Source organism: Poecilia formosa, unplaced genomic scaffold (genome assembly GCF_000485575.1).
Source record: "Poecilia formosa unplaced genomic scaffold, Poecilia_formosa-5.1.2 Scaffold88, whole genome shotgun sequence".
Lineage (NCBI taxonomy): Eukaryota > Metazoa > Chordata > Actinopteri > Cyprinodontiformes > Poeciliidae > Poecilia > Poecilia formosa.
Window position 1 is genome coordinate 893,791 of NW_006800027.1, and position 16,861 is coordinate 910,651.

Genomic DNA, 16,861 nt, shown 5'->3' on the forward strand with positions numbered 1-16,861 from the left:
ATGCAGCTCCCACATGGGTTGACTAAGCTAAGAAGGCTGCCATAATGTCCTGTCAACTTGTGATGTGGATGTTTCATTGTTTAATCATACATTTTACCTTTAGCTGTGTGTATCTGGGTCGACACACACAGCCACAGTCCTCAGTAAGCTGACTTTCTACCTGCTGGCTATGTTGTCTTGTGAAACGGTACCCTGAAGTGCTAAGCTAACGCTAGCAGGGTTCCCTCAGTTTTAATAAAACTCTTTGATAATTTGGCTCATCAAAGAGTTTTATTAATTTATTTATTTATTCTGTGTTCGAACAAACCATACAGAAAAGACAATTTTAGTATAGATACATCTCAGAAACCTAACACTACGTTAACGTGAGACTATAAATGGAGCCTAAGATGAAACCTAATTTGAATAACGAATTCTGCATAAAAAAATCAGGCAGAAGGACTTTCATTTAGCCTTCGAGTCAGACTAAAAGCCACAGAAAACAGCCATTTATCAATCGCCTCCGACATGTTGATGTATTTCATTCATGTAGATTCATGGATGGAGAAGCCTGCGTTTGGCACGGCGTTGGAGGAACACCTGAAGAAGAGCAATCGAGAGATCGCTCTGCCCTTAGAGGCCTGCGTCATGATGCTGCTGGAGACCGGCATGAGGGAAGAGGTAAAGATGAAGGGAAGGCATGAGTCAGAAAACAACCCACCAAAGTAGGGGCAAAGTTGATGCTTATTAACCAGAATTTCAACATAAATCTTTGGTCATAAAAAAAAAAAAAAAAAAAAAGTAAATCTCCGTTTGAGCTGGAAGGAGAGGAGGCTCCATAAAGGATGGCATCTACAGTCTGGAAACATCTGTTGCCAAGTTTTGGTCAGCTAGTCTTGGTTCTGCAGGAATAAAACATGTGTATGTGTGTATGGACATCTGTTCGCCATTAGCCTCTCTGCTGTTGCACACTTTTAAATGTAACAGTACTGCTGAACTCCCTGTTGACTGTGATTTAAAGCATTTTTATGAAGTGAAACCAAACCATTGTGCTGCGTCTGTCTGGTGCTCAGTCAAACAGAGACAAACGATTCTGACGATAACAGAACGGTTCCTCTCTTGTTTCTGACAGACATCTACTTCTCCTTTCCTATTCCCGGCGCTGCTCTAGCTTCTTGAATTTTTAAGGTGTTAACCAGAGCTGGGTGCAACAGTGCTGATTTTTTGTTTTTTATTTACCTCCTCCCACCCCCCACCCCCCACCCTCTCTTTCCCATGTTCCTCTTAGGGACTCTTCCGGATTGCTGCTGGAGCTTCAAAACTTAAAAAGCTGAAAGCAGCACTGGACTGCTCCACTTCGCAACTTGAGGAGTTCTACTCAGATCCACATGCAGTCGCTGGTACAACTTCCGCTGTGGTTTAGTGAAAAGCAAAACCATTTTCTCAAGATGCTTTTTTTTTTATTTTATTTCTCATAGTATTTTTGTGCTTTTCACAGGAGCTCTGAAGTCTTACCTCAGGGAACTACCTGAGCCTCTAATGACGTTCAGCATGTACGATGAGTGGATACAGGCCTCCAAGTAATAAAGCGTACACACACATACACAGATGGGATTTTTAATATCCTGCAAGACATGTTTCCTGCAACTAATGCAACTGTTTTCTGTGTGTTTTCAGCATTTCTGACCCTGACAAACGGCTTCAGGCTCTCTGGGTGATATGTGACAATTTGCCAAAGGCTCACAAAGCTAACTTTAAGTATGAGAATGCTCAGCAATGTTTCACTTAGATGTTTGGAAATTACGTCACCAGAACTTAAATTGCACTTTAAATACCACACCTTTTGTAGAGAATTTATTGTAGAAATTCAATAGTAATAAAAAAGTCAAAGTAATTTAATTATGGATCTTGAAATCTTGGAACAGTTTTAACGCTGTAAAGTTAATCACCAATAAGTAGTGGCTGACGTAGCAAAAGAACAGATAATTGTACATTTCACAAAACTCCCTTTTATAACTGATGCTAAAGAGCATGAACACATTACTTCAGTCTTGGCATTTCTTCACTGGTTTCCTGTCAGTTTCCCAATTGATTTTAAGATTTTATTGATTACTCTTAAAGTTCAGACTGCTACAATCAGCCAATTTCTCACAGATGTCCCAAGACTCAAATTGAAACATAAAGTGACTGAACCGGTTTATTTATAAAGTGCTAATTGGAAAAACAAATGTTAACTAAAGGGAAACTTACAAAAAATTTAGTTTTAGATTACATTAATTTAGAAAGGTCACACCAGTTGAAATGATCAGAGGTCACAGGAAATCTTTTTGTTTTAGTCTGGAAAACAGTGACATCAAGTGGTGAGACTGTAGTTTGCAACAAACTCAATAATATTGCGTTAAGGCCAGTGTGCCAGAATATATTGATAAAATACATTGACAATCTGTTAAAAGGTTAGTAAATAGCAGTCTCTGCCTTCAATGAGTAATTCTTAAAATTAAATAAAATGGAACATCTTTTCACATTGATGTAACTTGGCTGTGTGCAGATAAAGCTGCTTTGTTTTGACTGATAAAATAATATTTAATATTTAATAATATATCTTGAAGGGTCTATTTATGTGCCCCTTTAGAGCAGGGGTCTCCAAATCCAGCCCTCAAGAACCAGTGTTTCAAAACTATATTTCAAGCATGTCATATGATATGAATATAGATATTAAACATATTTACAGAGAAATTCAGTTCTGAATATGCCAGTAAAACAATAAAAGGGCTCAGTCATTGAAGACGTAAGGTGATTGTGCAGCTTCATGGTAACTTTATTAAATCACAGCCAACACAAGTCTCTTATTCACCAACTTATAAACTGGATTGTAAAAGAAAAACAGTTTCTTATGCTTACCAGGGTGCTGGTGGTTTCTTTTGCAGGTATTTGGTGAAGTTCCTGGCTAAACTGGCTCAGGAAAGCGAGGTCAATAAAATGACTCCCAGCAACATCGCCATTGTCTTGGGGCCTAACCTGCTGTGGGCAAAAACAGAGGGGTAAAAGACAGGCTCTTTGTTGCAGTTCTCTCAAATGCTTAGTATGTGCATTTATTCCCGGCTTTTGTTTGTTTTATTTTGCTGCTGTGTCACTGCTAACTCAGGACGCTGGCAGAGATGGCAGCAGCTACTTCTGTCCATGTTGGGGCCATCATAGAACCCATCATCCAACATGCTGATTGGTTCTTCCCTGGAGGTAAATTGAAATTAGCTCTGATTAGCAGCTAATTAATCAGATATAGTTTTTAATCATTCCCCACCAACAACAAACAGAGTTTTGACAGTAAACGGTTGATTCCATTTCTTTCTGTGTTGTGTCCCAATTAAATGGGAGATTTTGCCTCCGTTAATCGCATCATCTCTTCTTTCTTTCTTTCAGAGGTGGAGTTCAATGTTTCAGGCATGTTTTCCTTGCCCAGCCACCCGCCGACCCCAGACCTGGAGCCCGGGCTGGACAGGAAGCGGCCTGGCAGCATCGGGCACGAAGGGGACGCTCACACGCCCCGTAAAGACAGGTACCCGTCTCGTCCCAACCTCAGCCTCAGCCTGCCCCTCGCCCTCCCCTCCCGCCCCAAGACACTGAGCAGGCAGGAGTCGCGGGGCCCGGCAGTCTCGGCCCTTTACGTAGTGGCCGACGAGTCCATCACGGTCACTGAGACGCCCACTGAAGATCTGCCTAGCCCAGACTTCAAAGCTGTGCCGTAGCAGCATGTAGCATTAATGAATTCAGTTACTGACCAGAGAAAGAAGGGATGATGTTTTCTTTTATCGCTGCACTTTTTTTTTCCCTCATCTGTTGGCAAGATTTCACTACAATTTAATCACGTACCGTTTCATGGTAATGAAACTTTTTTTTTGCTTCTTTATACGTTTTGAAGAAACTTTCATTGTCGGGATATGATTTTGTCTGTTTCTCTTTGTATTACTGCTCTGTACTCTTGTCATCTTTTTAATTTCCAATTAAAGCTTAGGTCTCTCTGTAGGTTTATATTTTGTGTGGGCTTCATGTGTTGCTTTTTGTATCTCTGGTTTCGCCAGTAACCTTTATAGAGTGCAACCCAGTGTTGCTCGGTTTCAGAGGTGACTGCTCTCGTGGTTTTATGTGTTCTTTTGGTTCTTCCTATTGGCCTGGTTTCACTGCTCTCAGGAAGTACTGTCTGTCTCTCTTTTCCGTATGTCTTACACCGTCTCTCACTGCTCCTCGCTGTCTCTCTCTCTCTCTCTCTCTCTCTCGGTCTCCTGCTCCCCGTCACTGTTTGGTTGGCGTGTGGTTTTGCCCTCCTGAACTCTCTTCCCTTTCCCCCTCCTTCGTAGCCCTGTTAACAAACATCCGGAGCCCGCTCCACGCAGAATCGGCACTGTAAATAGAAAGCAGACACAACTAACCTCACCCACCTTCCAACCCTCACTGCCTCCTCTGGAAGCTGAGGGTTCCTGCCAGTCTGAGCTGCAGTGCCCCCAGGTTCAGTCGCCAGGTCCAGAGGCTCAGCAGCCGGGTCCGATCACCGCTGCTGCTGCTGCTGCTGCTGGTGATGGAGGCGGTGAGGCTCATGGGGGTGGGGTCCAGGCAGCCGCAGTGCAGCCTCAGGGTGTAAAGCAGCCCAGCGCAGAGGACAGCAGGTAAGGAGCGAGCTGAGGTCGCAATAGTACTCCACCGTTTGCTCGCAACCAATCAACCAGTCCGGAACCCGCCCAACCTTTGTGTTTGCCATGTGTTTGATTGGTAACTGTAAGAACCACTCTGGATGTCTTAGATCAATGACCTCCACCTCATGCACAGCATTTTAATTTGGCTTCCGTGATTAAGTATGCGATGTAAATCACGTTTGGCTTTGATCGTGCAGTTTACTTTTTCTCTGTTCTGCTTGCGATCCTATTTTTAACAATACGACCCGTTTCTTTTTGCCTGCTAACCAGCACGTTCCAGTGCTCATCTGCTTCTTGGGCTTTTTTGTTTTGCATTCAACGCGTCACTGAAACGGTTTTGTGTCTGCATCGACTGACCTTTTATTGTTTTTGCATCTTGTTCGGCTAAATCTGAGTGATTCCTCTTGTTTTGACCTTTGTCCAATCTCGTGATGGAAAATGTATGTTGATGTATGTGTGCATGATCTATTTGTTTTATTTTTGATTTTGCACCATTAAAAAGTGTTGTGTCATAGGAAGTAGAGTATTGATGTGGTTTAATGCTTTGCTCTGTTGTATTTTAACAGCCAGTCCAGGGAACCCTTGTCCACCCCTCCTCAGCAGAGGAACGGTTCACCTCATCTTACAGTCGGGACCCCGCACTCTCAGAGTGGGTCAAGAGGGCCAAGCCCTCATATGGTCCGCAGAGGTGAGAATGGAGCGCACACTCATTTTCAGTTTACAGCGTTCTGCAAATGTTTTCACACTTTTTATTTTTTATTTTTTTACTTTGTTATATGTTGATGTTGTCATGTTGATTTATCGCTAAACATCTCAATAAATTACATTGAAGTTTGTGGTTGTAGCGTCAAAAGACATAAAAAAAAAATGTCAAGGGAATAAATAATGTCTTGTTGATCTTCTGCACTGAAGGTACCAAAAAGCAGGCACCGGCTCCGCCCAAGCAGTTAAGCCCGTTCGCCTCTCAGTCCAACAGCCCCCAGCCACCAGCCTCTCCCGGTCACCCACCCCTCACAGCCCGTCGTCACTCCAGCAAAGAGTTCATCCAAGCCCCAAACCACCCACCGCCGCAGCCCCCTCAAGCCCACCAGCAGGCCCAGGGAGACCCCTCGCCCCCGACAACCCCCACTCCGCCTGATACTCCGCCACCGTACGCCACTGGATCTCTGCCCCGCCCCTCCAGGCCCGCCCCGAAGCCAAGAGTGCGACCCAGCATGCCGCCGCCACCGCAGCCCCTGGCTAATGACAACGGTAATGGCATCTGCAGCTCTGCATCCAAGATCATAACAGGTGATTACATTGTTCTACAGGTTCGGAAGCAGAGTATTAAAAGCTATTATTTGATTTAACAAAATTCAATGAAAGTTAACTTTATCAGGCAGTCTTTCGTTTTTTTTTGTTTTTTTTTTGTTATTTTTTACATCAAGTTGTAATTGATCCAGGGTCTTTGTCACATCTGTTAAGCGTGTTGGATTTTTCACAATATTCCAGATGCATGTTTATGATATTAAAGTAGCCGATTGTGACGGATTCTGCAAGCTGTTCACTTTTTTTTGGACATTTGAATAAAATTCTTCTTCTTTTTGGTTCAAGTTGAAGCGAAGAAAACATCTCCAGCCATCTTCCAGCAACTTTTCAGCAATCTTTTTTTATTTATTTATTTTCCCCCTTTCTGCTCGTCTGCCGATAACCGTCTGAAGCTTCCTCTTAGGGTGCTGCTGTTTTTAGATCTCTAGCTTCTTCTTATGGTTTCACTGTCTCGATTTGTGTCACTCTGAACGGAACTGTGTGGTGATCTGAAGCATGACAGGAAATGTGTGTAAACATTGCAGATGTCTGAGCTGCCGACCTGCCTGTAGGATGAGCTTTGCCGGGCAGGTGATGGTAAGGTTCCTATTGGCTGGGTGTGTTGGCACTTTTTGCTGCTTCATGTTTGTTTGTCTGTTTTGGGGGAAAAAAGCAACTAGAGCTTTGTTGCATGTCTAATACTTGTAACACAGACAGGTGCATGTGCATCTTAATAAGTTGTGATATCATTAAAAGGTTAATTTGTTTCTGGTTATTCAATATATATCTAACAATCAAGAAAAGACAAAATACAGTCACTTGTAAAATAAAAATGTCACATGACACCAATATTAAAATGACCCTGGGTTTTTGCTTCTCAATTATCTCAGGGGTTTTCATTTATTCTTGTTGCATGTACAATTTTCTACCACATTTTTTCCCCCTTCCACTCAACTTTCCAATGATATACTTGGAGATGGCACTCTTTAACGACATTTTCAGGCTTACACTCCATAAAATGTAAAATGCCAAGTGAGCAGTCTTCCTCGTAACTGCATAGACCAGAGGTTCCCAAACTGTAGGGCGCGTCCCCTAGGGGGGGACGCCGTGCCATTGCAGGGGGGGCGCGGGAAGCCGTCTGGATGGGGGAAAAAAAAACAAAAAAACATGAATGCTGTATGCGCTGGGTTTTTACCTTAGAATGGCCAACTCTCTGTTATTCCTATGTCAATTTGATACAGTAGGAGCTTCCACACTTCCCGTATCCGTGTCCTCTGTCACTTTTATCAGCAGTTAAAGCTGTTTAATCCGTTGTTAACATGTGGTAACCTGTTTTTCCGAACCACCTTTAAATGCAACATGAGCGCTACGACGCTCACACCTGTGCAGCAGTGAAGGAGACCTGCTGCTGCTGTGCAGAGCTACGCAGGTGTGTTAGAATCATGGCAGCAAACCAGCAAAACGCAAAGAACTTTTCACAGTTTTTCCCTCAAACTAACCGACTGAGTTGAGTAAAGCTGTTGGATGCAGGTAATGTTAGCTAAAACATGACTAGCTAATATCAATTCAGAACCTTAAGCTTGTTAACAATTAGCTTGTAGGCTACTGATGTTGTCTATGTTCAGCTTCGATTAATTTTGACCTGAAAAAATTTGATTCCCCCACCCCCCCACGGGAGCCAGGGCTGAGTATAACAGGGAGTCTCTAATAATCCACCCCCCACCCCCTTCGCTCACACATATCATTCAACCAGGCAGCTATTTGTAAGCCATAGGGGGGCCCAGAAATAGTTTGGAAACCACTGGGGGGGCCCAGGAGAAAAAGTTTGGGAACCACTGGCGTAGACCATAACATGATACTTCTGCAGTAAATCGTGCATGATTTTGAACAGGAAAAACATAATGGAATTAATCTTTGACAAATAAAAAGGGGTGAAAATGTGGGAAAACAGAACCTGTATATAAAACACTACTTGTGGCAGAAAACTAACACTGTACACCACTTTGATTGCACCACAACAACAGTGGATTCATGGTGGTGGTGGTGGTGTCATTATGCGGGGGTTTCATTTTTAGCAGGGACAGGAAGCTCTATGGGTGATGGGAAGATTGATGGTGCAGAAAGCTGAAAGAAACGCTTTGAGTGAAATATTTAAGATTTTGCAGAGGAGGTTGGGCAAAACTGTTAGCAGTCTCCAGCTAGCTAACAGATTAACTTTTGGATGATATTCTAATTTACCGAGATGCACCTGTATGTTCATGTGTGAAGGCATGTTTTTGTACATTTGTCTGTTCATAACCTGCTTGCATTTAGGTTTAACCCCCCCGTCTGTTAACTGTTTGCTGTGACACTGACTAACGTGCTTCTAAACAGGATCAGACTTTTTTTTTGTACTTTCTGTAGTCAGTGCTCTTAGCCAGATCTGTGCCATAAATTTTTTGTTGCATTTACAGATTAACACACCAAGGAAACCAAAAAAAATAAATAAATAAAAATCCCTCATACATTTTTAGCAGAATTGATTATATTTAAATCGCAGAAGAGTCCTTGGTGTCTTAAAGAATGTGGAGTTTGTAGCAGTGTGTGTCTATATGTGTGTGTGTGTGTGTGTGTGTGTGTGTATGTGTGCAGCTGTTGGCTTTATTTCATGAAGTGTTTGGTGACTGCTCCATCTGGGTTTCTTTGTTCTTTTGCAGATGGAGGCCTGGTTATGAAGGGGATCACAAGAGCTTTTGTCCCTCAGGTGATTGAGGAGCAAGAAGTGAAGGGCTCTGCTGGTCAAGAGCCCACCTCCACCCTGCACCCAACCCCCCAAATCGAGGCAGAGAACACTGCTCTGTAGAATGCGCTCCAGCTTTTATTGTTCATTTAAGACAAGGCGCCAGGTCTGCTTACAGGATGCCAACAGCTTTTTTTTTTTTTTTAATACTTTGTCTGCTCCACTGAGTCAAACCAGAAGCCTCGTTGTAAGGTGGTGGCTTAAACCACAAAACCCATGTGCAGCCATCGCTTCCAACATTGAACTCTTATCGATGCACGCTCTGCTAGGTGTCTAAAAATTGAATTGCAGAGCCAAAGCTTAAAGGACCCGAGTTATACAGCAGCTTAACTGAGGGGGAAAAAAAAAAAAAGAAAAGAATGCTGGAGAAGTTTCACCTTTTTGTACCTCTCTTTGTTTTTATGCCAAAGTGTCAAAGCTTAAGAATCCTTATGGAGACGAGCATCTGAGTGCAGTTTTAGCTTTTGTTTTGAGATTTTAACCTCTGACATTTGAATTCAAACTGTTATTTATCGTGAAGCTAAACAGAATTTTCATCCTCCAAATTTGGCTGTTTCATCCGACAGAAATGAAATGTTCACAGTCTGCAGGGCGGTATTAAGAAAGCTAACAGGCCAAAGATTGTGAGTTGTTTAGCACAGATTAAGAGTTGCGATGACCAAATACATTGGGAAGGGTGCAATAAGAGATGCAGTCGTCTTCCGCTAATGGCCTGTTCAGAGCTCGTTGCTGCATTTTCAGGTGGTTTTACAGAGACGTCTTGAAGACGACAACAGGGTGAGGTTTGATTGTCACATTTTTAATCAGGATTCCTTTTTGACGTCCACTAAGCTGATTTTGAAATGGGAAAAGTCCTATTTGATGAGTCAAGATTTGCTTTTATTGTTAAAAGGGACAATCTTCTTTTTGTAATCACTCCTACTCCAAAATCAAAGCTTCGACCAAATACAGAAAAAACATTAAAAATCTTTATTTTATTTTATTTTTTCTTTGAAAGCAATTCACTACGACTTTGTGGTCTTTTTTACTCTTTGGCACACAATGCATCATAGTTCTACATAATTAGTTTTATTCAAATCTTTAGAAAATAGGTTGCAAGTACAGATATTTACCCAGTAAGACACATAAAAAAAACAACGCTGAATGTGAACTCATGAGATTGTTCTTCAGGCTTTACTTTGAATATAATTCACTTTGCAAATAATATATAGAAACAGTATTTTAAAGGACAAAATATCACTATTCTGGTTAATTTTGGCTAAGTCCAGTTTAACATAATATGTACATATTTTATATTTGCAGCATTTGTACCACCTCAAACATTTTCACAGCCACGTGACCAAATGGTTCAATGTATTTTATGAGCGACTGCGGCTAAATGGATAAAGTAGGTGTGTTTCAGGCTTAAAGTTGTGGGTTTGATTCCAGTTTTCTCCTCTGTCATTTAACCCCAGATTGTGTGCTGAGCCACTTACCCGTTTGTGAATATCTGTGTTTGAATGCAAACAGGGCTTTATAGATTAAGTTTATTTACCATTGACCAGCACAAATTAAAATGATTATGAAGTGGGAGGAAAATGATGAGTAAACCATCAATCACAACTAGAGACTGACATTTTCATATTACGTAAAATATCGCAAAGATTTTCTCCAACCGTATTTCCAAAGCTCATCTTTCATTGCTGGAGAGAAAAAAAGGATTCCTACAGTATTATGTTGCCACTGCTGTGTATGCCCATGGAGCTAGAGGGTGTTGGTTGTGCCATATAATAGATTAATACCGAGATTAAATCACATACCAGTCTGTTTACTAATTGGCTAATTTCTAGAGGCAATTTTAGGGGTGTCAGAGTCAGGGAAGGAGCTGAATAGAAATGCAGGCCGTGCTGTAGAGTATTTTCATTCATATTTGTCTATAAGGATCCAAAAAAACACATTGAAGTTTGTGGTTGCGTCGTGAAACAGTCCGAGGGGATAGGAATTACTTTCGTACAGTTTGGAGTTCTTCCCCCTCAAGCCCAGTAGCTGATGATGAAGACCGTTACCGAGAGGCAAATGATGAGGTTGGCGTTGACGAGGTGCCGTAGACTTGGCTTTTCATCCAGAGTGCAGATGATCTGCTCAGGCGCAGGCGGGGCCACGGAGTCGCTGTCCGCCTCACTTCGTCTCTCCATCCCACACAACCAGTAGATGGCAGACATGAACCTGGACTGACTGGGAGGACTGGACACAGACGAAGCCGAGTCTGCAGAGGTCAGTGAAAAACAGTGTTAACTAGGCAGTTTGGAAGTAGAAGTTGGGAGATGTGCAGCAGAGACAGACCTCTCCTTTGATCGACGGCTTGTCCATTTCTGCTTTCTGTACGTCTGCGTTCCGCTGGGATCTCTTGCTCTTTTGGCTTCACCGGATCAAACCTTGTGAACCAAGTGAGACGACTTATCTGTTCAGAAAGCAAAGCAGTAAGAAGATGCCACGGCTGGAGTCTGCCTGTATCTTGGCACATTATTGACACCTAGTGGTGCTATAGGTAAATGATATAGTTTCTGTGAGGTTTGCAAACAAAGAACCAGCTGAGAAAAGGTCAGAATGCTGCTTCACCTGTTCTGGACTGGGCTCCTCGGTAGCCAGGCTGACTACAACCACCACAGCCAGGGTGATGAAGGACAGCAGCATGGAGAAGTAGAGGTAATGGACGTATTTCAGCACGCCGGGTCTGTCGTCCTCTTCAAAGCACAGTGGCGCAGGGTAGACGAAGTCCAACAACATGCGTATGCAGCCCACCGTGAGGCCAATCGCGAGACCCCAGAAGGCGCCCTGTGTGACAAAACAAACCCATAAGCAAATCGGAACAAGACGGCTCATTTTTAAATGCGGTCTGATGATTAAGCTCCTCACTTGCTCATTAGTCCTCTTCCAGAAGCAGCCCATGAGGAAGATGATGCTTACAGGGGGCTGCAGGTAGGTGCTGATGGACTGGATGTAGATGAAGAGTTGGCCACCCTGACTGGCCTGGACGACGGGGATCCAGAGCACTGACACCGCCACCAGGACGAGCACAAACACCCTGCAGGGTCAACGTGTAGTTCAATGCTTTAAATAAGCAATTTAGCTGTATGCTGAATCTATATGCATGGTTTTAAGCTGCAACTTTCTTTTTTTTTTTTTTTTTTTTTAAGGATTCAGGTGAAAACATTTGGAAAAGAATTGACTTTGGAAGTGCAGTGCCTATTAAAAGTGCCATTTGTACTTTATTACATCACAATATCAAATATGTATGTATTTTATAGGAATTTTAGACAAAGTCTAATGCATAATTGTGAAGTGAAAGGAAGACAAATGAATTTGACATTTTTCAGAAAGAAAAAAACTGAAGAATACGATACATATTTGTATGACAGAGTCGACACTTTGTCGAGTCGCCTGTTGCTGCCATTACAGCCGCACGTATTTTGTGGGTATAAAACAAGTCAAACTTGGTTATGTTGGATGGAAAGCGTGTTGTAATATTAATTTTTAAGTCTCATTCTTAATTCTACTCAAGATTTTTAGAATGCGCAACTAATATCTGTAATTCCCCCACCAAAACTGGCTAGTTATGACTTCTGAAGGCAAATGGTGGCACCAGATAGTTTTAGGGGTAATAGAGTAAAATCAACCGCACTTTTCAGATTTTCATCAGTAAAAAAAAAAAAAATGTATCTTATCTTCCTCTAACATTGCAAATATGCCCTACTTCGAGTGATCCAGGGGAATGAATACTTTGGTGTATAGAGAGTTTGATGGACAAAATGACCATATATCAAGCTGCATTTCTTCTTCTCTGTAAAATAAAATATTTTCATAAGTTGAGTTTCTGTTCTTCGCTTGGATGCCGCAGTGAGTCATACCTCCCCACAATCATGAGCTCCCACTCAGAAGCACGAGATCTGAAGCTCTTCCATAAATCCATGGTGAAAATGGTGCTGGAGCTGTTGAAGATGGAGGTCAGAGACGACATGAGAGCAGCAATCATCACCGCCATCATGAGCCCTCGCAGTCCTGAGAAGGAAGAGCGGCAAGTAGGGAGCCGTCTGTGTGAAAGGAAGACGGGAAAGGGGGAGAGCAACGGCAGAAACAGCGTCTCACCTGCAGGGAGAAGCTCCATAACCAGTTTGGCATATGCAATGTCCGAACAGCCCACTGAGTTCCCACAAATCTCCTTGCACAGGTCAGGGTCTGCACACGCCACTTCATCTAGACACAATATCATGCAGTGAGCACAGTAAAAAAGGGAACTGCCCTGACTGATCCCCTCGCATCCCAATCTGTACCTGGGTAGAGGATCCTGCTGATCATCCCGGGGAGCATGATGGCAAAGAAAGGCAGAACTTTCAGGTATGCAGCCAGGAGAGACCCTCCCTTAGCGTGGGTCAAAGTCTTTGCAGCCAGAGAGCGCTGCACAATCACCTGCAGGGAACCAAGAGAGAATTTCAGCTTCCCGGCTTTGGTGAATGAATGACTGAGATCTTCATTGGAAGAATCTATTTTGCATAAATCAGAATGGGAACAGCAATCCTGTAACTCAATGTTGTCACTTAACTGATAAGTCAGTAAATGATCAGTTGAACTGCCTGTGCATTTTTTTTCTTAGGTCACTAATACTGAGAAGAGGAAAGTTTTTAACAGAAAAATATGTCAACGAGCTAAATCCAGGAGAAAAGCTTGGCACATAAATAAATAGAAGTTTTTGTTTAGTCTTTTAAAGATGGAAAAAACATCCCTGTTTTTTACAATCATAAAATGTTTATTCCAGAAATCATGACTCTTAAATATAATTTTATACTTTACCATGCATTAAGTCTACTTTTTTTATATAATACAACTCTGCTTTACTCAAAATAAACAAAAAACTACAACGGAAAAATGTATTTCACTGATAAACCAAATGTCTTCAGTTTTCAGCTTTGTGTACTTTGGATCATTTGCTTAAATACACATAAATACGCTTTCAGTTGACAGCATATCCATGTGTCAAAGCTCAGAGCTAAAGCTAATACATAGCAAGACTTAATGAGACTCTCCATGAATTTGTGATATTTTTTTAAAGAACTGAATGTTTTCACTCTCTGGTTTTACAAAGCTGGTAGAAACACACCCCAAAGACCTGCGGTTGTAATTGAAGCAATACAGTTTTTGCTTAGGAGGACTAAATACAACAGCAAGTTTTGAAAACGGCATCATTTTCAATTATGATACTTGGTGTTGGGATGTCAGATAAAATATTAAAATACATTGCAAGTACACAAGAGTTTGCATCATGATTATATGAAAAGCCTCAAGACACGGAAATGTTTTTGTATGTGGCTGGCTGAGTTCAAAAATAAAACTTATTGCAGTACCTGGTCAGAACACCAATACCACATGGAGGGGACGGACATGCCGATGATGACGCCAGGCCAGGGCAGGTCAGAGAGCACCGGGTCTCTGAATACATGAAAAGCGTCATCTCGAGGGACGCCACAGGTCGAGTTGGGGACACGGACCGAGGGAATGGCGGCGAAATATCCCTCCATCAGCGCATTCCAACCTCCGACCTCAACAAAACCTCAGAAACAAAAATAGGCGTGTAAAATTAAGCAGTGGGAAGTGACAAAATGAGTAGCATCTGACTTACTAAAACCCATGAGGGTGAGAGCTCCGGCCAGCATGATTGCAGTTTGAGCTGCGTCAGTGTAGATCACTGCAGCGAGGCCGCCTAGAACACGACACATGGCTCATTAGGCACTTTCAACAGCTAGCGCAAAACAAAAGACGCAACGCACGGGACTCCTACATGCAAATGCACAATATGTTTTACACAATTTAGGTGACGGAGGGAGAAAAGTCACCTGCTACGGTGTAGAGGGCAGTCACCGCGAGCAGCAGCACCACGGCCAGGTAGATGTTCCATTTCAAAGCAAGCTGGATGAACACAGCACCTGCATACATATCCACCTGACCGCAACAACAACAACAAAACAAAAAGACAACACAGTAAACAATTTGAGTTCATACATGCAGGTTTATGCAATTTTCCCACCCAGACACAGAAATCCCTGTTGTATTTGTGCCATACCGATATTTTTGTAAAGATGTAAATAAACAGGGACAGGACGGCGATAAATAACTGCGTTCTTCTTCCACCGAAGCGCTTCTGCAAATATTCTGGCATGGTTGTTACCTGGAGAGGAGAGAGTGTATTGGGAGTCGCTCTCACACCACGAGTGCACTCCTGTGCAAGTTGGTGTGTGTGGGAAAACTCACCCCGGAGGAAATGTAAATGGGCAGGAAGAGCCATCCGAGCATCAACACCATAAACATTCCCTGTTTTGTTTTTGTTTTGTTTTGTTTTTTTAACAAATGCAAAGACATTAACATTGATTCTTCTTCAGACTTTCTTTTTTTTTTTTTTTTTACATTAAATATGATGTCTTACATTCCATTCGTAAGCTATCGCCCCAATTCCTGCTGCAGCTCCTGACCCTGCCAGACCGATGAAATGTCCACTGCCAATGTTACTGGCAAACAGTGAGGCCCCAACCTAAATATAGTTGAGGAAATTAGGATTTAGATCAACTTGGCCTCATTAAAAAAAAAAGTGGATAACAGCTCTTCTTCAGCTGTTTTAATCAGAAAATCAGTCCATCTTTTTTTCTTTTTTCCTCCAAAGATTTGATGGTGTTTTACTTACTGGCCACCATGTCATACTCTTGCCAGCTAAGAAGTATCCATCCACTGTGCTGCGCTTCGTTCTCCACATGGACTAATAAAATAAAACAAAGTTGATTATTTAGAGTATACAGAGGAAGTCGTTTAGTGTTCATGGTTTCGATGTTACACAGTTTGCTCTTGAACATCATACCAGTTTTGTTTCCCTTTATGATGTTTAGCTAAAGTTGGGTTGTGGTTCACTACTCTGTCACTTCCATTACTTGATGAGAGCAAATAAAAAAAAATCCATAAATTTTATTCTCATTTTGTCATAATGTGATTTGTTAACCATTAATGCTGATACATTAACAGCTCCTGCTTCTATCTTGTAGTCTGACAAGAAAAAAATACTTCCAATACTGTATTATAAAACATGTCTTTAAAAAAAAAATAAAGCCTGGAAGCATCTTTTCATGTGGTGCATCTGGCTTGTACCACATGCCAGATCCGACATATTTTATTTTATTTATGGAAACCGTTTTAAAGATTGTTTTGCTGCTGTTTTATCCTATATATTTCTAAAGACAGCTTGAAATGCAAAATCTGCATTACATTCACAAGGACAAAATGTAATGAATACATTTATTGTCAATCGCTAATTAACTATACGTATCTTATGAGAAAATAAAGCTGGATAAAAAAAGAAGACATTCAGAATTATGTCCATAACTTGAATGGCAGAATTTAATAAATGTGAAATTTAGTCAGTTAAAAACATGTTATGTTTTAAAACCATGAAAGTCTTAGATTAAAATATTACATTCATATACCACAAGTCTTATTAATAATATTTAATAAGAATAATGACAACATGTGACCATTAAATGCAATATAATCAAATATAGTTAAATAACCCTAACCCTGATATTAAGGGCTTTAACAACTGAAGGGCTTTAACTCATATAACAACGTGCACATTTCTTATCAATTTTTAATATACGTTAACAGATTGTAGTTATGGTTTTATGTTTTTTTTTTACTGAACTGTTGCACTTTTTTCATACATGACCAAATTTTCTCTATTACAAGATTCATTAATGCATCCTCAGTCAGTTCCCGCTTCGCGCCTGTTTGACTTGCTTTTTCACTTCCATCTGTGACATTCGTACATGTGACTCAAACAGTTTGAAGACTGATAAACTTGGGATGAGAAAGGCTGCACAAGAAAAAAAGGTAAACACAACGGACAAAACCAGCATGGTTCAGTATGTTCCTGTTTCAAAACAAAAGCTAGTATCTTAACCGTTTTTATATCACCAATAGCAAAGAGGGGACAGATAAAGACAGACTTCTTACCCAGAAACCCACAGCCAGAATCAGCAGGAAGTAGACAACAAGGACCACAATATCCACAGTGACCAGGGTGCTGCTCCCAAAGGAGGGCTTCTGGGTTGGGGNA

At 41.6% G+C, this 16,861-nt stretch overlaps 2 protein-coding genes across 5 annotated transcripts in view; one reads left to right on the top strand and one right to left on the bottom strand.

The window, feature by feature from the left end:
* Window positions 1–9,069, top strand: part of arhgap17b (Rho GTPase activating protein 17b) — a 26,292-nt gene extending 17,223 nt beyond the window's left edge. For 2 of the 4 annotated variants that reach the window (XM_007557363.2, XM_016673977.1), the window contains 11 exons: window positions 533–660; window positions 1,268–1,379; window positions 1,478–1,559; window positions 1,657–1,737; window positions 2,907–3,020; window positions 3,125–3,216; window positions 3,400–3,535; window positions 4,335–4,640; window positions 5,234–5,355; window positions 5,580–5,957; window positions 8,651–9,069. In XM_007557363.2, the coding sequence (XP_007557425.1) occupies window positions 533–660; window positions 1,268–1,379; window positions 1,478–1,559; window positions 1,657–1,737; window positions 2,907–3,020; window positions 3,125–3,216; window positions 3,400–3,535; window positions 4,335–4,640; window positions 5,234–5,355; window positions 5,580–5,957; window positions 8,651–8,796 (1,697 nt within the window). In that variant the 3' untranslated portion in view covers window positions 8,797–9,069. Of the gene's footprint in view, window positions 1–532; window positions 661–1,267; window positions 1,380–1,477; window positions 1,560–1,656; window positions 1,738–2,906; window positions 3,021–3,124; window positions 3,217–3,399; window positions 3,536–4,334; window positions 4,641–5,233; window positions 5,356–5,579; window positions 5,958–6,499; window positions 6,552–8,650 lie in introns of all 4 variants that reach the window. The other 2 variants (XM_007557364.2, XM_007557366.2) reach the window with 2 other exon arrangements.
* On the bottom strand, window positions 8,880–16,853 carry LOC103141636 (sodium/myo-inositol cotransporter 2-like). The gene is made up of 15 exons (XM_007557362.2): window positions 16,759–16,853; window positions 15,443–15,514; window positions 15,188–15,292; window positions 15,016–15,075; window positions 14,828–14,932; window positions 14,601–14,706; window positions 14,387–14,467; window positions 14,112–14,317; window positions 13,044–13,179; window positions 12,859–12,966; window positions 12,621–12,771; window positions 11,629–11,797; window positions 11,332–11,547; window positions 11,056–11,173; window positions 8,880–10,978 (listed from the first exon to the last, which is right to left on the bottom strand). Exons 2-15 carry the CDS (start codon window positions 15,509–15,511, stop codon window positions 10,746–10,748), a joined length of 1,863 nt encoding a protein of 620 aa, XP_007557424.1. The 5' UTR covers window positions 15,512–15,514; window positions 16,759–16,853; the 3' UTR covers window positions 8,880–10,745.
* Window positions 16,854–16,861: the final 8 nt, after the last annotated feature.